Source organism: Rhinopithecus roxellana, chromosome 8, assembly GCF_007565055.1.
Source record: "Rhinopithecus roxellana isolate Shanxi Qingling chromosome 8, ASM756505v1, whole genome shotgun sequence".
Classification (NCBI taxonomy): Eukaryota; Metazoa; Chordata; class Mammalia; order Primates; family Cercopithecidae; genus Rhinopithecus; species Rhinopithecus roxellana.
In genome coordinates this window covers 117,187,402-117,215,252 of record NC_044556.1, presented here as the reverse complement: position 1 = coordinate 117,215,252, position 27,851 = coordinate 117,187,402, and the positions used below count along the sequence as shown (strand labels likewise).

Sequence of the window (27,851 nt, the reverse complement as noted above, 5' to 3'; positions counted from 1 at the left end):
ACTATTATTGCCAAGAAAGAAGGCTTTAACTGGGTGCTACAGCTGACGAGATCAGTCTCAAATCCATCTCCCTGACAGACTAAAATCAGGGATTTATACAGCTAGGAAGATATGTAACTATGTATGGGAAAACAGGAACTCGAGAGGGATAAGGAAGCAATCATGATGAATGAAGGGCCTGGAGTCACATCATCTGGATGCCATGATCTGGGCAAGTTCAGTTCTTTGATACTTTTTGAGAGCCTGGGGGTCCTTTCCTGAGGGAGGAACTCAGGTAAAGCAAATGTAAGTTTCAAGCTTTAAGACCAGAAGGGCCAATTTCTGTTTATCAAAAGAAAAAAAAAAAAAAACTGTCTATGGGACTACTGGGTCAGTTTCATTTTGATGATTATTAAAATACAGTATTACTCCTTCCATAAAGTACATAGATATATAATAGCTCATTTAAGAGTTCCATTTAGGTTATTTCCAAATTTTGCCTTTTTAACATGAAGGACAGATGAGCACCTTTGTTCACAGCTTTTTCCACATTTAAGGAATTTCCTTAAGGTATATGTTTTAAGTCACTACAAAAAGACTGCACAGGTTTACACTTCCATTAACAGATACGAGTGCCCAATTCACTGCATTTATGTCAGTCAGCACTGAAAATCATCATCATTTTCATTTCTTACAATTTGATTTTAAACGTTTCTCAGTGTTAATTTATACTTCTTAGATTATCTGTGAAGCTAACCATTTTCTAAGTTCACTAAAAAAATTTTTAAGAATAATTTCATTCAATACTTTTTAAGAAAAGACCTAAAGAGAGAAGTAAAACACACAGAAATCGGAAACAAAGAATATAGAAGATTAAATGGGCATAAATTTTGAATGTAAATATGTAAAGTTATTCGACTGAGGCATAAAGTCGGCACTAAGACTCCTGGTGGCTAAAGCAAAGAAGAAAATGTTCTAAACTTTGCTTTGGGAGGAAAAGGGGGACAGCAACATTTGATTCCTCAAGAAAAGCAAAACCTTTTTCAGGTATTTAGGATTTGAAAGAAATCTCCTAGGTGGGTCTTCATGAAAAAAAAAATTCAAAGTGACTTAAGGACAACCTTCTCAACAACAATAAATCTGATAGAAGGGCTCATTTGTTGTTAAATGTACTACCATTATTATCATTACTTCTACTTTTGTACATGAATCTCAGATATTACAATATGGTTTCACTGACATCAAATTCTTCTCAATAACTTCGCTTTTCTTTAGATTTGTAAGCAGAAATAAACTTAGATTTTCAGAAAGTATTTTTTGGTCTGTCCATTCAGTAAGGACTGAGCACGAAAAACACAGTTTCTTGTTCAGACTGAATGACTACCATAAACAATAAAATCCTATCACAATTTTTTTTTTTTTTTTTTTTTTTGAGGCTGAGTCTCCCTTTGTCACCCAGGCTAGAGTGCAGTGACACAATCTCGGCTCACTGCAAGCTCTGCCTCCCGGGTTCACACCATTCTCCTGCCTCAGCCTCCCGAGTAGCTAGGACTACAGGCGCCCACCACCATGCCTGGCTAATTTTTTGTATTTTTAGTAGAGACGGGGTTTCACTGTGTTAGTCAGGATGGTCTTGTTTTCCTGACCTCGTGATCCGCCCGCCTCGGCCTCTCAAAGTGCTGAGATTACAAGCGTGAGCCACCGCACCCGGCCCTATCACAATTTTTAGAAATTATTTGAGTCGAGCCAGGCACAGTGGCTCACACCTGCAACTCCAACACTTTGGGAGGCCAAAGCAGAAGGACTGTTTAAGCCCAGGAATTTGAGACTAGCCTGGGCAATATAGCGAAACTGTGTCTCTACAAAAAAATTTTTTTGTTAATTAGCCAGGCCAGGCACGGTGGCTCACACCTGTAATCCCAGCACTTTAGGAGGCCGAGGCGGGCAGATCACCTGAGGTCGGGAGTTTGAGACCAGCCGGACCAATGTGGAGAAACCCCGTCTCTACTAAAAATACAAAATTAGCCGGGTGTGGTGGCATGTGCCTGTAATCCCAACTACTCGGGAGCCTAAGGCAGGAGAATCGCTTGAACCGGGGAGGCAGAGGTTGCAGTGAGCTGAGATCACACCACCATTGCACTCCAGCCTGGGAAACAAGAGCAAACCTCTGTCTCAAAAAAAAGAAAGAAAGAAAGAAAGAAAGAAATTAGCCGGGCATGGTGGTGTGCACCTGTGGTCCCAGCTGCTCAGGAGGCTGAGGTGGGAGGATCACTTGAGCCCAAGGAGATCAAGGCTGCAGTGAGCCGTGATCACGGCACTTGCACTCCAGCCTGGGTGACAGAGTGAGACCCTGTCTTAACAAAAAAAAGAAATCTGAGTCACATAATAGCCTTTAGCCATTTTAACAACCATTCTAAAAATTGTTACTCAAAATTTCATTTTTAGAGTTGATCTGGAGTTTCCCATAAGGTAAACATACTAAGATCCTTAAAAGAAAGTTTCACTGAAGGGCGCAGATTTTTTTTAAAGTTTTATTTCTGCTTTGCAAGAATATGCTCCTACTTGCCTCTCTCAGACTTTTTATTTTTTCTAACATTCACTACTGTTCCTGTCATAGTTGTGTTGCTTCCTAAAAGATGTTGCTAGAAGACAGTGACGTAGTATTAAGATCCCTCTCTCCAGAAACTGAAGTTGATAAAAAGCGGAGGCTTTCCTGATTTTACCTGCACTCCCCATATACAGGCTTCCAAGGCCCAATATCTTATCCTAGAGAAGAACTTTTTAAGAAGGTATATCTCCCATACATGTTCCACCAATTTAACATACATTTAGATCAGCAGTTCTCTAATTTTTGGGTGCCAGGGCTCCTGTATGCTCTTAAAGCTTACTGAAGGCACTGGGGTAGGCAGATTTCTAAGATGGCCATCCAATGATTCATGAACTCCTGCTATTTGTACCCTTGTGTAGCCCATTCCCCTTGAGTGTGGGGTGGACCAAGTGACTTGCTTCTAATAAATAGAATGCTGAAAAAGGGATGAGATGTCACTTCTGCGATTAGGTTACAAAAGCTGTGACTCCGTCTTGCTAATACTCCTTTCCAGCTAGAACGCTATCTGGCTCTTTTCATGTGCTTGCTCTGAAGCAAGCCGGAAAAGCCCACATAGCAAGGCACAGAGAGCAGCCTCGGGCCAACTGCCAGGAAGAAACTAGGGTCCTCGGTTCGACCACCAGTAAGGAACTGAGTCCAGTCAACAACTGTGTGAGCGAGCTTGGGAGCTTACGCTTCCCCAGTTGAAGCTTCAGATGAGGCTGTAGCTCTGACCAATATCTTAATTACAGTCTTATGAGGACCCAATTGAGCCATGCCCAGATTCCTGACCCACAAAAACTCTCTTCTTTTACAAGCTATCCTCTAATCTAAAATGTACCCCCAATTCCAAAGTTTCTGAGTTCACATTCTCACTCCGCTCCAGCCATTCAACCCTGTAAGCCTTTTACTACAGGAAGGACTTTTTGCTATCTCAGGTGTCCTGTGCTCAGGATTCTGAGAGACAGGATGAGTAGGAGATTGGCAATATGATTTAGAGTATGGGCAGACACGGTGCAGTCTACTCTTGGTCCGTTATCCATATTTGTGGAGGGCAGATATGGATAACAGGGAAAAAAAAAACAAACGGTTCTATGTAACAGCTGCTGAAATCTGGGTCCTGTACTTTATTTATCAGTATGTTTGTGATAGTGGTTATGATGCTAATTACATGGGACATGTTATAATGAAGGCTGTCAATTGTGAAACTTAATTCAAGAAAACAGTTTAGGCCAGGCGTGGTGGCTCAAGACTGTAATCCCAGCATTTTGGGAGGCCGAGGCAGGTGGATCACCTGAGGCTAGGAGTTCATGACAGCCTGGCCAACATGGGAAAACCTCGTCTCCAATAAAAACACAAAAAAACAGCCAGGCATGGTGGCGCACGCCTGTAATCCCAGCTACTGGGGAGGCTGAGGCAGAAGAATCACTTGAACCTGGGAGGCGGAGGCTGCAGTAAGCCAAGATCACGCCATCGCACTCCAGACTGAGCGACAAGAGCGAGACTCCGTCTCAAAAAAAATAAAAATTTAAAAAATTAATTTATACCTGTTCATACTTCCTTTTTCACTTTGAGAGTTCCAAGTCATTAAAAGGTTTGAAGAGAAGAAATAGCTTACATAAATCGACAGATTCCAATGTGCCAGCAATGTGCTCAGCAATTTATATGCATTATTATCTCACTAAATCCTAAACACAGCTACATGAAGAAGGACTTTTACAGTTAACTTTTCAGAGCCGAGATTTTCTTAAGTGCCTAAAACAATGCCTAATACAATAAGCAATAAATATTTGTTGAAGGAATAAAGCTACTGGTCAGTTATTGAAACATTAACCTGTCAGATTCCTAGACCGGTATTCTTAATTACCATGCAATAACATCCCAAGTTAAAATATACAACAGAGACATGAGTAGAAAAAGATGAGCATATAGTTATGTAGTGGCACTAAAGAACAGTAGATTCTGTCTCAATTAGTAGACACTTGCTGAAAATTCAACTGAGCTAAATAAAGATGGAATTCATTTTGGGAAACAAAGGAAATAAGAAAGAAAGAAGTGAGAGAGGCAGGTGAAAGGAGCGGGGAGGGAGAGAGGGAGAATGAGAATACACGTACATCTGTATACAGTGTATGATTAACAGTTTTTTGAATTTTGCCCATACATATACAGATACAGCATTTATCCTATGCAAAAGGAGACATTATAAACACATCACTGTATCTGAAGTATCATTTTCATAGCAAGGCTGTGAGTTACAAACTCTGGAAGATTCTTCATTTCTTGTCACTTTGCTAGTAAAAACAACATCTCACAATATGGAAAGTTTCACCCATATAAACAGGTTAAGTTGTGACTCTTGATTCGGGCTAATTTTACATGAAAGGTAAATAGGTAAAATTATGCCATGGAAGAAAGGATATATTTGCTTCTCTCAACTATCTCAGGGCAAAATCTTGTCAATTCTATAGCTGGATCATCCTGTGAGATGTGCTCAAACACTTAGTGTTTCAATGCGTCACCATGGTGAGAAAGCTGGTCTTAGAGTCTTTCTGTGATTTGGGTTTCTTACACCATCTGTTTTTCAAGTACCAGCTTTATAGCTTTGCAGAATCATCAAGGGCAATAGGCTCTTCTATGTGTCTGTAACAGGAAACACACACACTTTCCAAAGGTATCCACTTCCTCTTGGTTCTCTTCTATCCTCTGCTCCTAGTGCTGAAATTTTCACGCACGGCATTTATGTTTTGACTGTCACTAAACAGGCTGAACAACTCAGAACTGATTGTAGCCTTGCAAACTTTGAAAAACAAAAGTATTAATATTGGTGCTTCTTAGTTAAACCATAATTAATGTTCACAATTACTTAATAAAAGTGTAAGTGAACAAGCAGCACTTGGATGCCTCATCATCTTTAAAAATATTTTAGCACCCAACAGGTAACTTAGGTCCAAAATCCTGATAAAAGCAATTGGCAATAACAAAGCATTTCTACCATAAACATCGTCCTTAACCAAAGCATTGTTTTAGGCACTTAAGAAAACCTAGGCTCTGAGAACTCTAAAAATCCTTCCTCACATAGCTGTGTTTGTGATTATAGATAATGTATTCTTCCTTTAGTCAACTAGCGTTAGCATGAAAACTGGAATCAAAACCCTTAAATTATTTTTAACACCACCACACCACCACTTTCCAGTTATGTTACCTTTTTGAAATTATCTAACTTTTTCTACACCTAAAAAACACATAACAATGATGCCTACATCATAATGTGGATGTGAAGATTAAATGAGACAATTCATGTAAAACATTAGAACAGTGCTTAGCACACCAAATGGGCTTAATAGCTGTTAATTAATATGGCTAATATTATAAATAAGCAAGGACAGTGATAAAAATAAACTGGAAAACTTATTATTTTATATTGCGCAGAACCATTCCATCTTCAGCTAATACAAGTTGTATGCCGATTAATTCTTCATCACATGCAACAAATCGTGCTGTCAACTTCTTTATCCACTGAAAAATTGCTTTCAAATTCTCAAAAGAGCATCACTTCACCAGGTGAAGTAACATTTTGCTGGCATCACTGTTTATAGCCCAGTAGTAGCCAGAATCAAGGTTCCTGATTAATTCCTTCTCTTACAAGAGAATATTTAGTTATTTCACCTGGCTCTAAAAAAAAAAAGATTCTACAGACCTCTTTGAGTCATGCCCTTAAGAAGACAAATAAGTTATAATAACAGAAGACATAATTCCGCTAAGGTTATTGCTTTACAATGGCAAATGAGAGGAAGATGTGTAAAATAGGAGAGGAGACCTATCTCTTGGGTGAGAACTTTTTCAGACAATTTCTTTATTGTTATTTATTTATTTACTTATTTTTTTGAGATGGAGTTTCGCTCTTGCTGCCCACGCTGGAGTGCAATGGTGTGATCTCGACTCATGGCAAACTCGGCCTCTCAGGTTCAAGCGATTCTCCTGCCTTGGCCTCCTGAGTAGCTGGGATTACAGACATGCACCACCACATCAGGCTAATTTCGTATTTGTAGTAGAGACAGAGTTTCTCCATGTTGGTCAGGCTAGTCTGAAACTCCCAACCTCAGGTGATCCACCCGACTCAGCCTCCCAAAGTGCTTGGATTACAGGCGTGAGCCACCGCGCTTGAACTTTTCAGACAATTTCACTATACAACAAGGAGTCCCCAAAGCAAAAGTTTCAGAGAAGTTGGGTTCTAAATGGATTTCCACATAGAAATAATGTTGAAAACCTCTAGAGAAGGGCTTCAAACCAACTGTAAACGGTGAACTTCATTGGGACACCAAAGGTATATATTAAAGATGTTTGTGCAGAAGCACAAGAAAAAGTGCATTAAAACAACAGATTTTCAGTTATCTAGGAAACACTTATCTTGGAAGAAACTAACAGTTTCCACACAAGCTTAGTCCTGTGTGTTAAATCAGGAACAGCAGGAATCCCTTCTCTACCTGCTTCATTATCTTAAATATTTTTTCCACCTTGAAAGTAGTAAAATTACCCACAAGTATATAAAAAACACTTCCTCAGTTACCTCTAAAACAATGGCCAGTATTCAACTCTATTCTTTTCTCTAATATTTTAATTTTTTCATTGCCCTACCAAAACATAACATTTTGTAATTCTTCATCCTTTTGTTTTATATCCAACTTAAAAGAAGGTTTTGTCTTTACAGCAGAGGCTTTTAGTCAGGGTTCATATCTTCATAGTCCTTATTCTACATGAATTGACTATTCATACACTTTGACTACCGGGGTATTTGTTATTTACTACTAATGTCTAAGAGAACTTGATATAGTAAGAAAAATTATCCCTCTATGTTCCATATAGGCTAATATTTTTCTACCATATATTGTTAATTTTATTTGTAGAGTCTTTCAGAAGGTACAACCGTAAATATTTTATATAGTTATATCTACCAATCTTTTCCTTTTATGGCATTTGAGTTGTGTCATGTCAAAAAGCCTTTCCATAAAGTCCTACTCATAGCTTTAAGAAAAAAAAAAGTATTTCCATCCCTAAAACTAAATAAATTATTTGTATTTTTGTCTTACTATTTTTCTGAGTTTTTCTTTGAACAGTCAAATCTTTAATCTCTCCACCATTCTTTTTTGTGTATGGTGTAAAGTACAACCCTGACATACATTTTCTTCTTTTTTTCAAATGGATGGCCAACTGTTCCAACACCACCTGGCCCTTCTACCTACAATGTCAATTTCAATCATTCCAAGCACCTAAACTCTAGCTTAATGCAGAGAGGAAACTTTTATGTCTGCATTTAAGTAATCACTTTTCAAGTATATTGTTGTTCAAGGGGCTATGTATTCTTCTTTTAGCATTTCCAGCACCTGCTAGAATGAGCATAAAAGTGAGGGTTGGGGTAGGAGTATCAAATTTGACTACAATGTCAAAATATAACCATTAAGCCACCAAAGCAGTTTACAATGTGTACCTGCAGTATGAATTAAAATTACCCCTTGAACTGCTGCCCATGGACAGCACTTTCAGGTATGTTCTTTTACTCTTGTAAAGCAGTGGCATCTATACCCGATAAGCACTGTATTTATTATAGCTAGGAGTTAACTATGTCTTGATAACACGGCAAATAAGGACATGGGGAGTGAAGATTCACAAATATTCCAAATTTAAACTGTATCTCTTTATTTAAAAATACTTTTAAAGTAGACTATTCAATCTAGTGTTCTCTGTCAGTTGACAAATGGTATGTCAGAAAAAGAACACTAGGTTAAATGACTGAATGACTGAAATTGACATTTTTGGTAGCACGGACAGGTACTGTTGGGACAGTTGGCTGTTCATTTGGGGGGAAAGTCTGTCAGGGTTACATCTTACACCATACAAAAAAAAGAATGTTGGAGAAAAATTAAAGATTTTTAAAGTGTGTGCCCGGATTCAGAATAGGAAAGGGGAGCCTAAAGAACAAAACTTTTCAGGATGTGCCCTACACTGTTTAGGGCAAAGTACACTCTAGCCAGCCATCTAGACTAGTCTCCCTGAACAACATGAAAATCTTATCGCTCTATCTTCAATGATGTGTACCAACAAATATAATTTCAAACCCAATGCAACCCAGTATTTACTCTGAAAACATTTCTTGATAACCTACACTATGCCAATAACCTTGTACTAACTGTGAACAAAACAGGTATTTATAGAAGATTGCCTAAAGAATATGCAGTATCTCCATTCTTCTAATTATTCCAAAATCTTTTCCCGTTTTAGGTCAGACCATTTTGAATAGTCCTCACCCAATATCCTCATCTCCCACCATTTAACTGCCTTAATGAAGGTGCTCTGGTATGATGCATTTGGTCTATAGAGGGGCATTCTGAAATTGGTTGGTGTGTCCACAGGAGGAAGGCTATTGAGGGCACTGTTTATTACATTACATAAGGTCCTCTTTATAAGGCCTCTGAGAAGTTTCCTTCTGATCTTAGTACCAGGAATTGTACTTTTCTTAAAAGTTTGTTTTCAAATTTTATGGGCATAAATTGACCAAGTTTTCCTTGTTTGCATCATCTGTTAAGAAGTTTACAGAAGTATTTGGGCCCTATTGAATATTAGATTTTTATATTAGGTTTTTATATTTTTATTTTGCATTTCTTGCTATATAGTTTATAAATCTCTATAAACCACGTTAAATTTTTAAGGGGGAGACAAAATGAAACAAATAAATAAATGGATAAAATTTACATTAATGCATCTCAAAAAAATTGTTTTTTTAATTTAAGGGATCAGAAAAAGGTCACACGAGAAGTCAAGGGAGAAGAAGGATTTTAAGAATACACAGGCTGGGCATGGTGGTTCACACCTGTAATCCCAGCACTTTGGGAGACCAAGGCGGGCAGATCACTTCAGGTCAGGAGTTCGAGACCAGCCTGGCCAACATAGTGAAACCCCATCTGTGCTAAGAATACAAAAAAATTAGCTGGGCATGGCGTCACACACCTATAATCCCAGCTAATTGGGAGGCTGAAGCAGGAGAATTGCTTGAACTCTGGAGGCGGAGGTTGAAGTGAGCCGAGATCACGCCACTGCACTCCTGCCTGGGCGACAGAGCAACACTCTGCCAAAAACAACAAAACAAACAAACAAACATATATATATATATATGGATTAAAAAAAAAAAAAACAGTAACTCAATTAACTGGAAGAACAGGGGAAGGGGAATTAAGGACAAAAGGGGAAAGAAAAATGAAAGAATGCCCCCAAATAATGTATTTGTAGAAATTAGACAAATGGTAGTACAAAATGACTTTGTGTAAACCTAGTCAAGCTTACCATGTAAGTCACAAAATATTTACAAACACTTCTTATTCCACAGACATCACTCAAAATGGTAAAAATAACATACTGACAGTTGAAAAAGAAAATGCAAAAATTACTTGATAAAAATTGCCAAAGCGTACCAGAAAAACAAAAAACAAGACCAATAGGACTGTTACTGTAACCTGTTTCTTTTCTGAGCTCTCTCCTCACCCATCCCAAATAGTAGAAACAAACTTATGTATGCAACAATCTGAATCTATTAACCTCTCAACGTTCTAAATAATCCAGCAGAAAGTCTAGGTAGGCGTTTACACTCCACAACATGCACAAGTATGTTCTCACTAGATAGCCTCTCTCCATTAACGTCACTGTCATCTTCCCTCACCGCCAAGACTTTACAATGCTGTCACTGCTGTATGTTAACCCTAGTTCACAAGTATTATCACCATCGAACCATCTCTACTCAGTAGTTAAATACCTTCCTCCTTATTGTCAGCTTCCTTAAATTTCTTGCTTCCGATGTCCCAGAGAACTCCAAGTTTGTTAGGAGGTTAGGTGAAATCCAGCACTAAAAATATTTCAGGAAGTCTTATGATTTCCAAGTCCTTGTGTAGGAAATAAACCCCTAGACTACTAAAACTGTATTATCTTTCCACTTCTTTTATCCCTACCTCCCATATATTTGACGTAAAAATTAAAATGCCTTTAGAGAAAGCAGAGTTAAAAAAAAAAAAAATGCTCACTCCAGTTCTCAGCTAAGAGAAACATTTTTGTGCAAGAGTAGGGTATGACTCTCCAGGACCACAGTGCCACAGCTGACCCATCCCTGCCCAGACTCTGCAACCATCCCCTCTCTATAAATGAACAGCTAATAGTGGGCTGCAAGTAAAAGATGTGACTACCAACAGGTAGACTGATTCAAGCTCCACATGCATCCCTAAGCTACTTCTCCAAAGAGGTATAGGAATTAGCTGCCGGGAAGGAGGTGGGTCAGGTACACATGGAAAGAGAATATTTAAGAAGTCATGGCCTGGCGCAGTGGCTCAAGCCTGTAATCCCAGCACGTTGGGAGGCCGAGACGGGCGGATCACGAGATCAGGAGATCGAGACCATCCTGGCTAACACCGTGAAACCCCGTCTCTACTAAAAATACAAAAAACTAGCCGGGCGAGGTGGCGGGCGCCTGTAGTCCCAGCTACTTGGGAGGCTGAGGCAGGAGAATGGCGTAAACCCGGGAGGCGGAGCTTGCAGTGAGCTGAGATCCGGCCACTGCACTCCAGCCCGGGCGAAAGAGCAAGACTCCGTCTCAAAAAAAAAAAAAAAAAAAAAAGAAGTCATAAATTTTCAGGAAAACTACAAGTATTCTGAAATAGCCAAAACAGGAAAAATAAATCATTGTTGTACATTTGAAAACAAATGATAAAAGATTTTATATTTAATAAAATTGGTAAGATTTAATTTAATAAAAATTTATAATAAGATGTCAGCCGGGCGCGGTGGCTCATGCCTGTAATCCCAGCACTTTGGAAGTCTGAGGCAGGTACATCATGAGGTCAGGAGTTCAAGACCAGCCTAGCCAAGATGGTGAAACCCCATCTCTACTAAAAATACAAAAATTGGCCGGACATGGTGGCAGGTGCCTGTAATCACAGCTCCTCAGGAGGCTGAGGCAGAGAATGGCTTGGACCCGGGAGGTGGAGGCTGCAGTGAGCCGAGATCACACCACTGCACCCCAGCCTGGGCAAGAGAGCAAGAGTCTATCCAAAAAAAAAAAAAAAAAAAAAGATGTCCAACTTAAGAGTAAAAACATTAAAATTAAAGCAATGAGGTGTTTTTCATCAACCTAGGAAAAATTTAAAAGACTAACAGTTAACAGTGCTGGAGAAACTGACACCATTAAATACTGTAGATAAAAAATATAGAGTGGTACTAAAAGCAACCTGACAACATGTACAAAATTTTTAAATGTGTATATTCTGTTAAAGAAAGTTTTTGGGAGACTACTATTTTGGACTAGCCTCCTCCACTAGGTCCCAGCAGAAAAGCCCAAACTAGTATTTGGTTTTCTGTTCCCATATTAATTCACTTAGGATTATGGCTTCCGGCTCCATCCATGTTGCTGCAAAGAACATAATTTCATTAAAATGTTTATTTAAATGGGTGAACTAGAGAATAGAGAGCCATGGAGGAAAAACACCAAGTATATAATAGGATATGCACTATGACTCCTTTTTTAAAAACTATGTGTACATGCATGACAGAAGCATGCACATCTAAATGTGGACATCTGCCTGCAACACATGGGAACAAATCCCAGGAAATGGGCTCAATCACCAAACCAGTCTCGTACTGGTCCTGATAGCATTATGTAATTAGCATTATGTAACTACTAAGATGTGATTCCAACAGCATAACCAGGCAATGGTTTTGCCACTATAGTCTAATCACCTGAAATCATACCATGATATTTTCCAGCAACACTCATGCATTCTCCTTGGCCAGAGCATGAAGAAGCAAGCACTTGGGGGGAGGGAAAGCACTATGAAGAGGAAGGTGAGGGGACTTAGCAATGAATGTAGTGTAAAAGAAAAATTGAGAAACAAACAGCATTAACAACAAGGTGATGCAGGGCATGATTAAACAAGGTGTATATGACTGGAAACCAACGCCATGAAATAGCTGACTTCTCATTAGACACAATAATCAACTGTTATGTTTCCTCAGCTGAAAGTTACAGCCCTAGTTTAGTAACAGCTTGGTAGGGGGGAAAGGAAGTGGTTGGTAAAAAGTGGTAAACAAATCCACCTTTTTGCATAATTTGCTTGCATATTAATTTTAAGTCACAACTCATTAGAGAACACTGAAATATCTTAAATTATGTTTTTATCAAAATAACATGTAAACAGAGTAAATCCTAATTTTCTATTTCACCAACTGGGTCACAAAAAAATATTAATGCTGCCCCAGATGAAAATTATCCCAAGGTTAACATGTGCAATTAGCTTCAGTTTCATATATATTTGTTTTAACAGACAGGGTATTGCTCTGCCATCCTGGCTGGAGTACAGTGGTACAATCACAGTTCATCACAGCCTGGAACTCCTGGGCTCAAGAGGTCCTCCTGCTTCCGCATCCAGAGTAGTTAAGACTATAGGCAAGTACTACCACGCTTGGCTAGTATTTTAAATTTTTTTGCAGAGAGAGGGTCTCGCTATGTTGCCCAGGCCAGTCTCAAACTCATGGTCTCAAGCAATCCCTCCCACCTCAGCCTCCCAAAGTGCTGGTATTACAGGCATGAGCCACCATGCCTACCCTAAAATACAATTCTTAACAAAAACCCAAAATGTTCAGAATTTATGGGTTTCCAGGATCAGCAGTTTGCATACAACCAACTTCAAAAACATAGTCAGCACCTAGAAATCCTGAAAGCTAAGTTAACATTAGATCTGATAATCAATTGTCTGTGTCTCCAAAATGCAATACAGAGATAAGAATGCACACCTGATTCCAGAGCACATAATCTGGACCTGGGAACTGTACAAAGCACCGAGGTTAAACTCAGCATAAGAGCTGTTAAATCTATAGATCCTAACAGTGGAAATTCTGCAATCCCAATTCCACTTGATATATTCTTCATCATTCTACTGGCTTGAAGCAGAAATTAATGGGTAAGAGCCTGATGATCTTAACTGCCTACTGCCATAATCAAAACAGAAACCTAGATGTGTCACTTAGCCTCTTTAAGCCTCGGTTTCCTAACCTAAAAGATGGGGTAACAATATACACCCCCATGGGGGTCACTGTAATTAACATAAATGCATGTAAAGCATTTAGTACAATAACTGGCACAAAAACTTGATACATTTTATTGCTGTTGTTACTAGGAATCAATGTATTTATTGAAAAGTATGGATTCTCATCCACAATTTCCAACTGTGGACTTGTCACTAAAAAGTACAAAGATCATGCAAATAGCCTCATAATATGAAAATCATCTTCGGCTCTTCAGCTAAATCTCATTCTTACTGAACCAGCTATGCTGAACTTTGGTTCTCTGAAAGTTCTGTGTTTTCATTAGTTTCAAGAATTGTATGTGCAGTCATGCATCACTTAACGATGGTATGTCATTAGACGATTTTGTCATTGTGTGATCACAGAATGTATTTACACAAACCCAAATGGTATAGCCTACCATATACCTAAACTATATGGTATAGCCTGTTGCTCCTAGACTACAAACCTGTACAGCATGTTATTCTACTGTTGTACTGCAGGCATCCTAACACAATGGTAAGTATTTGTGTATTTAAAAATACCTAGGCCAGGCACTGGCTCACATCTGTAATCCCAGCACTTTGGGAGGCCAAGCCAAGAGGACTGCTTGAGTCCATGAGTTCAAGACCAGCCTGGGCAACACGGCAAAACCCCGTCTCTACAAAAAAAAAAAAAAAATTAGCTGGGCATGGGTGCGTGTGCCTGTGGTACCAGCTCCTCAGGAGGTTGAGGTGGGATGATCACCTGAGCCCTGGGAGGTAGAAGCTGCAGTCAGCTGCGACTGCACCACTGCACTCCAGCCTGGGTGACAGAGCGAGATCCTATTTAAAAAAAAAAAAATCATTAATTAAATAATTAAAAAACAAAAATATTTAAACATAGAAAAAGTACAGTTAAAAACATGGTATAAAAGATTTAAAAATGGTACACCTGTAGAGGGCATTACCTGAATGGGCTTGCAAGACTGGAAGTTGCTTTGGGTGAGTCAATGAATGAAGACTCAGTGAATGTGAAGGCCTATGGCATTACTGTACACTTTAAAAACACTATATACTTAGGTTACACTAAATTTATAAGAAAAACATGTCTGTGTTCAATAATAAATTAACTAGCTTACTGTAACTTTTTTTTTTTTCTTTTGAGATGGAGTCTCACACTCTGTCACCCAGGCTGGAGTGCAGTGGCACGATCTCAGCTCACTGCAACCTTCACTTTCCAGGTTCAAGCAATTCTCCTGCCTCAGCCTCCCAAATAGCTGGGATTACGGGCGTGCGCCACCACACCCAGCTAATTTTTGTATTTTTTGTAGAGGCAGGGTTTCACCATGTTGGCCAGGCTGGCCTTGAATGCCTGACCTTAGGTGATCCACCCACCTCGGCCTCCCAAAGTGCTGGGATTACAGGCCTGAACCACCACGCTGGGCCTACTGTAACTTTACTTTATAAGCTTTAAAATGTTAAAAACTTTTTGACTCTTATAGTAACATTTTCAAACATATTGCATAGCTGTATAAAAAAATGTTTTCCTTATATCCTTATTCTATAAGCTATTTTCTATTTAAATTTTTTAATTTTTTACCTTTTAAATGTTTTTGTTAACAACTAAGACACAAACACAGACATCAGCCTAGGCCTACACAGGGTCAGGATCATCACAATGTCACTAGGAGATAGGAATGTTTCAGTTCTGTTATAATCTTATGGGACTGCCATTGTATACTGGTCCATAGACTGAGAAGTCATTATGCGGTATGTGATTGCACAGCTGACCCTTGAACAAAATGGGTATGAACTGTGTGGGTCCACCTAAATCAGGTTTTTTCAATCACATGCAAATTAAAAATACAGAATTCATGGGATGCAAACAGTTCATATTCACAGGGGCTCTGAGGCTCAGGGCCCAGGCACACTTTTCACATACTCGGGTTCCACAGGGCCTACTGCAGGACTTAAGCATGTGCAGATTTTGATATGGGGGGGGGTGTGGGGGAATCCTGGAACCAATCCCTTTGTGGTATGCCCCTGTGTATAATGAGGGATGTCTGAGATGTCTGCATAGTGTTCCCCTTGCTCAGAACATGTTCAATTCCACTTCTCACTCCCAGGCCTTGAACTGATAAATTCCTATTCATCTTTCACATCTCAGTGTAAACATGATATCCTCAGAGAGCCCCTTCCCAAATCCTCTTGTCCAGATTAGGAGTCCCCACCTTATGCTCCTGGAGTACTTCAAACCTCCCATTTCCTACTCACTAAACTACGACCAATGTTATTTAATATATGATTTCCCCAATAGACCAATATACACTTTGAGAGGACAGAGATGGTATCTTATTCATTACTCTATCACCTGTGCTCAGTACATTACAAAGAGCAGAAGCTCTATAAGTATTTGTTGAATTAAATGAATGAAAAAACTGGCCATATTGGTTCATCATAATCTAGTTTTTATTCACATTGAATACCACAATTCTTGATAAGCTTACTACCTTTGCTCATTCGCATTCTAATAGGATGTTTCAAGTTTAAAGGCTAAATCCCATCTTCAGTACTACCCACTGCATAAAATTTAGCTCTCTTACTAGGACAGAACCAGGCTTATCATGTTCTATATTTTTAATAAATGCTCAGGTAAGCCGAACTGATCAAAATATCTGTTATATTTACTGGTCTTCACCCAAAAGATGTTTGTGAATACTTCCAGCTTAAAAAGAAAAAAAAAGTTATGAAAACTATTTATCTAGCCCAGTCCATAATTTTACCAATAAGAATCCTACGGGTTGGAAAAGTTTAGTGATTTATTCAGGATCAGAAAGCTATTATAGTTCATGCTAAAAGCAGAATAAGGATCCAAGTCTCCTAATTCTCAGTCTGTCTTTCCAGTATAGGGCCTTTCTGGTGCATTAATTGAAAACCATTATTCAAGGTATGTTAAGTATGTTAAGCAATAAATAATCTTGAAGTGCAACAAGTAATCATTTAATGTTACCAAATCACCTCTAGAGCTTTTTTAAAGTATGGATGTTCAGACATCTACTGTATTAGAAATTGGGCCTTCTCATGTTGAAAAAGTTCCAAGGGTGATTCTTGTCACAACAAAGATTGAGAACCACTAATTCCATCAACCAAGCATTCATTATTTGTTGAATGCCTAGGCCTACTCTGTCCCTACCAGTATGTTCCTGCACTCAAAGTTCTTAGGACAAGATTTACTTACATAATCAATTACAGAAGAAAATAGGACTGTGTATAATGAAGTGCTGAATTGGGTAACTGAACACAAATTAAGTACTAATTTCAGAGAAAGTATGACAGGAGCTCAGATTTGACAGATGGCTATTTGTGGAGATAAAGAAATGGACAGACAGGTCCCTTAAGATAAATAAGGACAAAAGTTTTCAAGTCATGACCAGCAGAAGTCCTAAGGATCCTGTGAAAGTGCCTCAAAAGCTACTGTGGAAAGGAGGCGGAAAATGCTTTTCTTGCTCCAACGTCCAATTTTAATAAGAACAGCTCCACTTTTGCCCTTAAAAAAGAACACCAAAGTTTCAAGTTTGAAATCCCTTATTTTACAAATGTAATTAAAAAAAAAAAACGCATGGTGAAGTAACTTGTCCTAAAGTTACAAAGCTAATTAGTGATAGAGAAGCCAGGTCTCTGAATACCAGTACTTTTTTCACGACCATACCTTACACCATGGCCTTCCAATGGAGGAAAAAGTGTGAGTCAAGGTTCACACACAACGTCCCACACACACTGACCTGACTAAAACACTGGGTGCACTTTCAGGTCACGTGTCTCAAACTGGGATTGAGGTTGCGAGGATGGTAATGGGAGAAAGTCTCAGGCAAGTCTCAGGATAAATTATAGCCATCCTCCCAAGACAGATCTTCAAATTTTAGAGAGATTTCTTAAAAAATTAAAACCTGATAATATGCTGTATTTGTGGTAGAAATGGAGAATAAGGGAACTTCCTTGGTGGAATTGTTGAGTCATGCTATTTAAGGAAGCAGTAAAGATAAGAATGCATAGGCAAGGGTGGGGGCTAGATAAAAGAATGCCCTGAAATCAAGAGAAGTCTGTATCTGCTTCAATGCAACACCTCCACTGTATAAAGTTTTCAGAAGAGTACTAGAAGTGTCCATTCCTCCTAAGATGCTGGCTGCTCCAAAAAATGAACAACCTACAGTCAGGGGCCCCACAAAATCCATCAGTTGCTAAAGCTTCTGCTTCTCTACAGCAGCACAAGTAATAAAATTCCTGATTTTACTCCTGTGCTCATGTAAGAAAAACTATTAGAGAGTTACTTTAAAAATGATTCTGCTATCAATTTGTTACTCCCCACAGCATCCCTCTAACACTGGTATTATCACCATCGTATTGTTGAAGAAAATAACCTTAGAAGACAGTGCCAAAGCCAAAATGAGATATCTAGAATTTACAATGTTCAGATTCAATACTCAGTCCACACGCACAGTGGCATGAGCATCTCAACCCTAGTATTAATCAAACGTTTAATTCACTAAAAAATTTTCAATTTTCACAAAGAATCTACAACCTAGTAAGACCCACCCAAACATGTCTCACATGACATGCCAAAGTGAATCCACTGACTTACTCCCCAAACGGCTCCTTCTCCCAACATCGTTACATCTGCTTATGGTAATGCTCTTTTCTGGATAACCTAAATTCAAAACCTTGATCATCTCTTTGCATCTAATTCGTTGCTAAACACTTTAAGGGCTCTGATCATGGCACTGTCCATACAAAAAAAAAAAAAATTTAAAAAACAATTCAGTGACTTCCTGCTGCCTAGCAAATAAAATCCAAACTCTTACACCAACACAAAGGATTCAGAGCTCTCCACAATAGAGCCCCAAAGTGCCTTAATACACAGCCTAAATAACAGCTAACCTGGAAGTCTTGCTATTACCCACACTTAACGCTTATAAAAACACATGACCTTGAGAAAGTCACTTAATCTGAGTTTTATTTTACTCAACTATAAAATGGGTATAGTAACGCTTGCCTGAAAGGACTGAGGTAATGAAAATGAGAATGTGGCTATAAATTTTAAAGTACTATAAAAATACAGACACTATCATTATGTCACGGTTATGGTAATGTTATTTATACCTGCCTTGCTCCAGAAAGGATGTAAGGTGGCCCACATAAAACAAGATAAAAAGAGTTTAAAGATGAAAACAATAAAAGAAATACAAAACAAATGTATGGACAAAAAATGGATCTACTAATCAGGCTAACAAAAATGTAAACATAATTGCCTATGCATGTGCTTTTCAGGTTAATAATTTGACCTAAACATTGTAGTTTGATTTGAAAAGGAAACTAAGTCAATTAGACAATTCAGTGTCCATAAGACTAAAAACAAACAGTTTCCACTGTAAAGACCAGGCAAGAATTTCTCCCAAAGGTCCTTATTCCATGTAATGTAATTGGACAATATCCTCAACACCTTTATCACGGCTTATTTCATAAATCATTAGAAAGTCTCTTGAGGTCAAGTAATTTTTAAATTATGTTTGTATCTCTAGTAGCACCTACAGTAATTAGTTAATAAACCAAATACTTCTATATAATGGTTTCTATGATCTAATCTCTCCCTTCCTGTTTCAAACCATCTTGCACACCACCACATTACTCCTATCATTTTTATCACACCAGTCCCTATTTCAAAATCCTCCAACAGCTTTCCTGCACATAGAACAAATGCTTCCTCATTCTTTACCTATATATCACAATGTTGAACACAACCTCCCCTGCAATGGCCTTCCCTGTATTCCCATTCCTCTAAATTCTTTTTGCCCTTTAAAGCTTGGTTTAAAAGTCTCACCTTCTACACAAAGCCTTCTCTGACTGACAGCAATGGGGCAGGAGGAGAGAGTGGGAGGCGGGAGACACTCAGAAGTCTTGTGTTCTTATCTGTTACTGAATAGTTAAGTGACTGTGGGCAAGTCACTAAACCATTGTGAGAATATTTCCTCATCTGTGAAGCAAAAGCTTTAGGAAAGATTATATCAAAATTACCTTCCAGCTATAATATATTCTAGGATGCTCTGGCTCTTTCAAACTTGGACACACCCTGATCTATTCTCCGATCTTCATTATCTGTTACATATTTTAATATGTAATTACATACATTGTTTTTCAATTTTTCCCGCTTAAGTAAACATACCAACTCCTCTGCAGCAGTCATATTTCCTTGTTATCCCCAAAGACTACAGGCATAGGACCAGGTACATAGCAGATACCCTTTATAAACTAGGATGGTAACTATCTTAAAACATTAATTATAATATTGCTTGCTGCGATATGAATCAGCCAAAAAAGGTTGTATTTTTCATTAAGCAGACCACTAAAATAAGCGTACTAAAACAAGACAACACCTAAGTCACTTATCCATATAAAACTATATTCCCTTTAGGCATCAGTGCAACTCCATTAAGGTGATCAATGTTTAAGCAAAAATGAGTCTTTTTAACACACAGCATATTGTTCATTTTCCAGCCATTCCTGTTTATATCTTCTATTGCAAAGAGAAAGCTCAATAGAGGGGTTTGGAAACCCTGCCATGATAATAATAATTATTTTATTGATTTAATTTCATATACAATTTCTATATTCCAACATAAAAAGCATAACGTTACAAAGAATTATGAAATAAATAATGTGATAAATTGCACTTGCTATGACTTTCAATATTAAAGACTTAGTAAAGCTACTACAAACACTTAGCTTTGTGCAATGTGAACACTGGCTTTTAAAAAAAAGTTAGTATAATGTATCCTCTCCGGATAAATGTCCAGGAGTTCCAGTAGTTTAAAAGAAATCTGGGCCAGGTGTGGTAGCTCATGCCTGTAGTCCCAGCACTTTGGGAGGCCACAGTAGGACTGCTTAAGGTCAGGAGTTTGAGACTAGCCTAGGCAACAGAGCAAGACCCTGTCCCTTAAAAAAATTAAAAATAAGATAAAATAAATAAATAAAAGATAATCTGATAAATCTAGAGGTTTGCCGATTCCTCTTTTGCTCAATTACTAGTCCTATAAGCAAAATGTAGGCAACACTGAAAACTTGAGTATTTGCTTAATTGGAAAAAAAAAAAAAGTAAATAAATAAATAAAACCCAAAACAAAAGAGCTCTATTAGTCATTGAGTACATATCAGTGCTCAAAAAATTCACACCCCATAGTAAAAACACAACAGAACCCCATAACCATAAGCACTCTAGGCAAGGAGCATCTTCAAATCAGGCTCCACTCATGCTATTTTTGTTTCCATTGTTATTACTGCTGAAACAGTTTATAAGAGCTCATCACCTGTTCAGAACACAGAAATACTTCGGTACCAACAAACCAATTTATTCCTAAGAATTAAAATCTACAGTTACTCAACTATCTTTACTTATGAAATATCAATAATGCACAAACATGTCCAGCAAAAGCTGCATAAGGAAACTGTTACATCTGTGAACCTTAATTATTATCCCTTTCAACCACTCAAAAAGATACTTACATCCTTTAAGCAACACAGTAAGAATTAAGCAAAATGGTGACTCAAAGTTATCCCCAAAAAAGGAAAAGGAAAAAATTTATGCAGAAAGGGTACAGAAATTCAAAGCACATATGTCACTGAATCAAATCGACAACTTTCAACTCTAATGCCCAAGAAATAGTAACTGCGTTTGTTCAGGCATTTAGCATTTAAGGAGGGATCAGAAACAAGAACATGGGTGACCAAAAAGAGGCATGTTTTATCTGTGACCTGGTCTGTTCCCTAAACACAAATTATTTGAATAGTGCTAAATTCAAATGCAATCACTTTCACTAGGAAAAACACATTCCTGCTTAAAATCAGGCTTCATAGCAAGTCTTTACTAATCACAAAAACTGTGTAATTAACACAATTATATAAAGGCAAATTAATGAGTCACACAATATTATTTTTAATGGTGCTTGAAAGACTAATATGCAAAAATTACAACTATGGGGTTTCAACATCAAAAAATAAAACAAAAATAGCCGGTAACAGCAAGGCAATCACTACTACATAATATTACAGTCTTCCCAGTACAAAGGAAACATTCATGAAAATGAGTGACCAACTTAAAAAACACAAATAAATTCAAGATGAAGGAATACAGATTCAAGAAACAGGTCAAATATTTCAATTTGTAATAGGAAATACTTAACATTCAAATTTCCACTTCTGTTATTTTAGAACCACCTGCCTAAGATATTCAAGGTTCTATTAAATATCTTCGGTGGCTTGAGAAGAGCAATGTAACATTTTGAGCCCTGAACTTACTTCAAAATCCACTAACCAGATGAATGGCAGATTGACAATTACTTCAAACTAAGGCAGCAATGAAACACGTTACATTTACACTGCTTTATACTACCTATTGATGCAGAGAATAGTAAATTTAAAATATGGCAGAACACTACACCTGAATTCATTTAAACCCAAATAATAGCCACTGTTTGTTTTTTCCTTGTCTACTGGGATTTTTGGCAAGGAAAGGAATTACAAACTAATTTGAGGGAAGAGGTTAAAAATTACTCTTACAGTAATGGTTTGGAAGCAGAACAGTCCTTTAGAAATCAAAAACAGTTGGTCAGCAGTCACATGAATTTTCAAGACCTTGATTCAAAAGTATCATTATAATTAATAGGTGGGAGAGTTAAGAAAGTGACAATGAGCCAGGTGTGGTGGCTCACACCTGTAATCCAGCACTTTAGGAGGCCGAGGTGGGTGGATCACTTGAGGTCAGGAGTTCGAGACCAGCCTGGCCAATATGGTGAAACCCCACCTCTACAAAAAATACAAAAATTAGTCGGGCGTCATGGTGCGTGCCTGTAGTCCCAGCTACTCAGGAGGCTGAGGCAGGAGAATCGCTTGAACCCAGGAGGCAGAGGTTGCAGTGAGCCGAGATCGCACCACTGCACTCCAGCCTGGGAGACAGAGCAAGACCCTGTCTGGAAAAAAAAAACAAAAAAATAAAGAAGAAAGTGACAATGGATTTCCTAGAAATACACAGGAAGCTACTTGACAGATGTAAAAGCAGACAGGCAGGTTATAAACTCATGTGGGTTCAAAAGTAACCTAAAATACTCTATCAAATTTGGATCACAAATTCAAGTTAGAAATAAAGCACAGCAATTTTATCACATTCTTCAGAATCTGAATCATCACCTTAAAATAAACTAATTAAAATTAGAGAAACATCTTACAAGAAAATCTATTAATATGTCAAAAATTCCAAGTGCAATCACTATGTTGCAATGGAACAATTTTAAAAATCACTAATCAATCAAAAGAAAATGAACAAACTAGTCCAAACTAAGATAAATCCAAAAAGAATTCTGAATTTTAAAAAAACTGTTTTCAAAGCACATGCTTTCCTGTAAATATCTACCTTATTTTCAACATTATCATTTCCACCTAAAAGAATACATAGCCCTCATTACTCACTGAAATGGATTCCAAGGCAAATGGTCGCTCCACTAGCCTAAGCCATGCTCTGATTAAGAAACACAGTTTCTTACAAAAGTTTAGGAGACCACAACAAACATATCTAAAATAAGCATTTATACGGGTCACTTCTATGATTATCTAAAACCCAAATACTCCATTTGATAATTTTGAGGAAATGAATTTTTACAATAGCATTAAAAGTGAACCAAAATATAAGGCCAGTTAACAACATCCATCCTCTTCTGTATTACAAAAACTGTAACAGTGAAATTTTGTTTGTAAAATCCAATGTACGGTTTATCATTTTGTATAAAATATCTACAGCCTCAGTAGTGGTTAAATTGCAGCTATAAAGGAAATTGTCCCGAGATAAATGGTTTCCCTACGAGAAGGCTTCACTGCTACACTTCACCTCAGGACAATAAATCAAATTAACTGCACCTTGTCCTCTGTCCAATGACATCATCAGTTTGACCACATCTTGGGAATCTGGTGCAAAAACATATGCTATTTAAGGCATGAAATTATATTACTGCTTTTTGTCCATCCAACCTCATACTTCAGGTCTCTGAAGCAGTCATTCACCTAAAGGTTCTCTTAAAAGCTACAGATTTTTTTTTTCCTGCTGCATTCAGGGCCTACCTACTGTGAAAGAAGAAAAATGGTGAGAACTGGTTATCTGAAATTAGCTTGTGTTTAGTCCATCAAACCTAGAATTTTGTTACAGATTAAGCTTAAGATCAATGTCCCACAAAATACATAGCTAGCCACTCACCAAACTGTCTTAACATAATTTCAAAGGTTTAACACATTAGTGTTAAACCCCAGTCCTCTAATACTTCCCTCAACTACGCAGCGGTAAACATCCACCAATGAGAGACAACACCAGTCACACTCACACACATCCCCTACACAAAATTAAAATGTTAAAGAAAATTTTACCCCAGGAAAGACCAAAAATCAAAATTACTGTTTCCTCTAAACAGTAAAAGTTAATCTGCCTCTCACAGGCCAACTGTCCTAAGTCTAGATAAAACATAAAATCAATTCTGACAACTTAAAGAAGAGGGGCGGGTGTGCTGGGAGGAGAATAAGTTCCAAGATCAGGGTAAACACAATGCCTGTGTTTATTCTTCTTTTTTCGCTCATTTAACCATGACACAAATACTCAAAGAAAACATAACCCCATTTTTGTTTTCAGTAATGCTACAATTAAAATAAGCAAGTCTATGACAATGATAGCACAAAATTTACGTCAGCTCCATTTTAAATTAGAATGAAGATGTTCGAAAGGGAGCACCACAGCAAGAAATTATGAAAGTGTTAATTGGAATTTCTAATATTTAGCTACTCCACAACTCTTAGAGGAAAAGAAAAATGTCTCAGTTTCACAAATACTGCAGATCTTTACAAAGCCTTAAAGTATTTAACATGGGGGTGGGGAGCAACCGGGGTACCCATCCCCAAAACAAAGTGATTTGGATTAAACCGAAATAAATTTCATAGGCTCTGAAAATGAAATACAGGACAGATTTTTTCCCCCTAGGCCCAATACTACTGCAAACTATAACAAAGTCTTTTTAAGAGAAAACAAACCATATCAGAGTTGATACTTAGCTAGGAGCTGTTTTAATGCTGCAAAGCCCCAAGAGAGTTTGTTTTGCCCGCGGAGGAGGGGAAAGTGTGTGGAAGTTGGTGGAGGTAGTCATTTTGGTTATTAGTAAATAAATCAAGCAGCACAGAACATGAGGCCTAGGCAACTGCTAGAGGAGCCAAGGCCTAGCTTTCCCCCTCTCTTCCCAGCACGGCCTGGGTTTGATCTCAGAGCCCTGTGGATTGCCAAGGAAAAAAAAAGAATCATATCGAACCACAAAAGCACATGGGGCGAATGTAAAATATAAACACGGCGTTGGGCTGTGAGTGGCTGTTATTAAAGGTCTGAATTACTAAACATGAGAGGCGGGGAAAGCCAGGCGGCCATTTCAATAATATAAACCTCCCCGAATTAGACATTATTCAAATGAGAAGAGGTTCGGCTAAGCAGAGAGTAAAGACGACCCAGCACCCAGCGAGAAAACACCGCCACAGAAGAAGGGAGGGGGATCCCCGTCCCTCCCCACCGACTCCCAGCAGGAGAGAGGAAATCGAGATCAACTTGTCAGGCCAGCCCATTCTGGGGCAGGAGGGCAGCCTTTTACATTCAAGTTCTCGGGAGGCCTCTGGGAGCTTCTAGGGCCTCGGAGCGAGAGGCCCCGGAGGGCCACCCGCCCCGTGCGTCCCGGTCAGGCGCAGGGGGTGTGGGGAGCGGCGTAGGGGGGGGCAGCGGGGAGGGGCAAAGGGAGACGGAGGTCAGACCACGCCAGGCACCTCCAGCCCAACTCGCCCGCGAAGCCCCGGCGGACGACGCAAAGGGGCTGCCGGCCGCCGGCCAGGGGCGCGCGGGCCGCCCCAAAGGACATCCCCTCGGAAGGAACTTGTCCCAAGGACCCCTTCCAACCCAGTCCACCCCCTAGGGGGGCGACGCTGACCCCTGCGCGGGTTCCCCACCCCCGCCGCCCCAGGCCATCTCTTAGCGCCCACGACCGCTCACCCCTACCCACCTAGAGAGCAGGCCTGGCTTGGGTCAGGCCACCACACCGGGGACCACTGGGGCGCGGCCGAGGTGCCTAGGGCCGTGACCCCCGGGCTCAGCCCCGCTTGGACCCCCGTGCGGTGGCGGGGCGCGAGCAGGGAGCTCTCCCCGCGCGCACCCCCGGTTGCCCTGAGGGCCGCCCCCCGAGGCGGGCAGCGCCCCCCCGCCCGGGCCCGCTCCCGCTCCCGGGGAAAGACGCGTGCGGGTGTCCGGCCGCCGGGGTCCGCTCCGGCCCCGCCGCCTCCCCGGCATTGTGCTCGCCGCCGCCTCCATCCCCCTCCACGCCCCCCACCCCGCGCCCGTTCGGCCCCAGTCGCCCGCCCGCGCCCCAATGCGCCCCGTCAGCCCAGCAGCTATGAATATGTAAAATGTCTTTATTGTCCTCGTCCTCTCCCTCTGCCCCGGCCCCGTCGCCCCGCCGCGGACCCGCTCGAGTTCGGGAAGGCGGCTAGGAGGCGGCAGCGGCGGCCGGCGGAGGAGGAGGAGGGCCGGTGCCGGCGGGCGGGCGGGCGGGCGGGCGGCGAGCGGCGGCGGGGTGGGCCAGGGGCAGGAGGAGGGCGGTGAATCGCAGCCCCCTTTGCCCCTTGTCTTCCCCCTCCGCCTGGCCGCTCCGAGCCTCTTTCCCCCTCCGCTCGGCGCCCGGCGGGGGCTCCGTGCTCCCCGGCCCCCCATCTCCCCGCCGTTAATTATAATAATCCTGAGTACTAATAAATTATGCTAAGTCGCGGGGGGGGCAGCGGGAGCCGGGGTTGAGTATGAATATGAATATGTAAAATGCTGTAATGATTACCTGCTGCTGCTGCCGCCGCGGCTGAACTCTCATCTTGACTCGCTGCTCCTCCGTCCGCCATTTTGAATATTTTAACCAAAATCGCCCGGTCGATAAACCCTCCCTCGCTCTGTCTCCCCTCCCCCCTCCCGCCCTGCTTGCCTCCTCCCTCCTCTCCGCCCCCTCCCGCTCCTTCCTCTCCCCGGGCGCGCGCCAGGGGGCGCGCGAGGCCGGCGCTGTTCGCCCCGGCCCCCTCAGAAGAGCTCCACCCCCGTCCCGCGCTCTGCGCACGCGCCTTCGGGCCGCTGTGGCCCTTCTGTAGCTAAAGCAGCGCCCTCAAGCTGCCAGTCACCCCTTCGCTTAGTTTTTCGTCTCGGCTCTGCGCATGCGCGCCTTTCTCCACGCGCCTGAAGTGTGGCCGGCGCATGCGCTCCCTCTAGCTCGGAACCAGATTATATAGTGCCCTGGGCGTTTGTGTCGTCTTAAGACTTCTCCCTTTTCCTTCCGCCTTGCCTCCCTCCCGGCTTCGCTCCGGTCTCCCCCAGTGGCCTGTGGCATTGTAAATGCAGGGCAAGGAGCACAGCGGCCAGGAGCGTGGGGGCGCGTGGAGGGGCAGTGGGCGGCCGGCGTGCCCTGTGCTCCGTACTTTCTTCAGGCTTTCCGCGCAGTTGAAACATTGGCAACAATGGAGAAGCCGCTCCTCGCTAGGTAATTTCCGGCCCTCTGGGCAGGTAGAGGCGGAAACTACCGCAGCGGGGGCTGGGCATGAGACACCTGCTGAGCCACATGCGGGCCTCCCGCTTTAAATTTGAATCCGAACTAATCCCCGCCCCCGGCTCTGCCAATGCAGGAGACCCGGCCCCGGCAAACGCGAGGGGGAGTGTCCTGTGATTGTTTTAATTAGCCCTAAATCTCTTCTGCTCTACTTGCTTCTAACGCCCAGCTGGCTTCCTCGGCAACTAGGCGTCTTATTAAGTCGCTAATTTCCGCCCTACCCTTCTTTTCTGCCTTCACGCCCCTCTGACGTCGCTCCCCCCGATCGAAACAGACCCCGTCTTCTGAGGCTTTCCCCTCCTTTTTCCCGCCTTGGAACACCTTTTAAAACCTAGCCGTAAGCTGATAACTAATAAAAATGTCGAAATCAACGTAACTTCATCGTGAATTTTATTTTACTGTGTTTCTCACAGTAAATATGGTATTGGGGAAAGGTTTCCCGTTGCACGTATCTTTCTTGGTAACTAGTCATAATGTTGCTGAGTTTTCTTTATCTTAAATGGTGAAATTCCCAGGACA

General features: G+C 40.6%; 1 protein-coding gene across 3 annotated transcripts in view; it reads right to left on the bottom strand.

Annotated features, from left to right (window-relative positions):
- POU2F1 (POU class 2 homeobox 1) overlaps positions 1-26,703 on the bottom strand; it is a 204,459-nt gene extending 177,756 nt beyond the window's left edge. Inside the window, exon 1 of one of the 3 annotated variants that reach the window (XM_010371799.2) lies at positions 26,580-26,703. In XM_010371799.2, the coding sequence (XP_010370101.1) occupies positions 26,580-26,640 (61 nt within the window). In that variant the 5' untranslated portion in view covers positions 26,641-26,703. The remainder of the gene's footprint in view (positions 1-26,579) is intronic. The other 2 variants (XM_030936357.1, XM_030936354.1) reach the window with 2 other exon arrangements.
- Between the last annotated feature and the right edge of the window lie 1,148 nt (positions 26,704-27,851).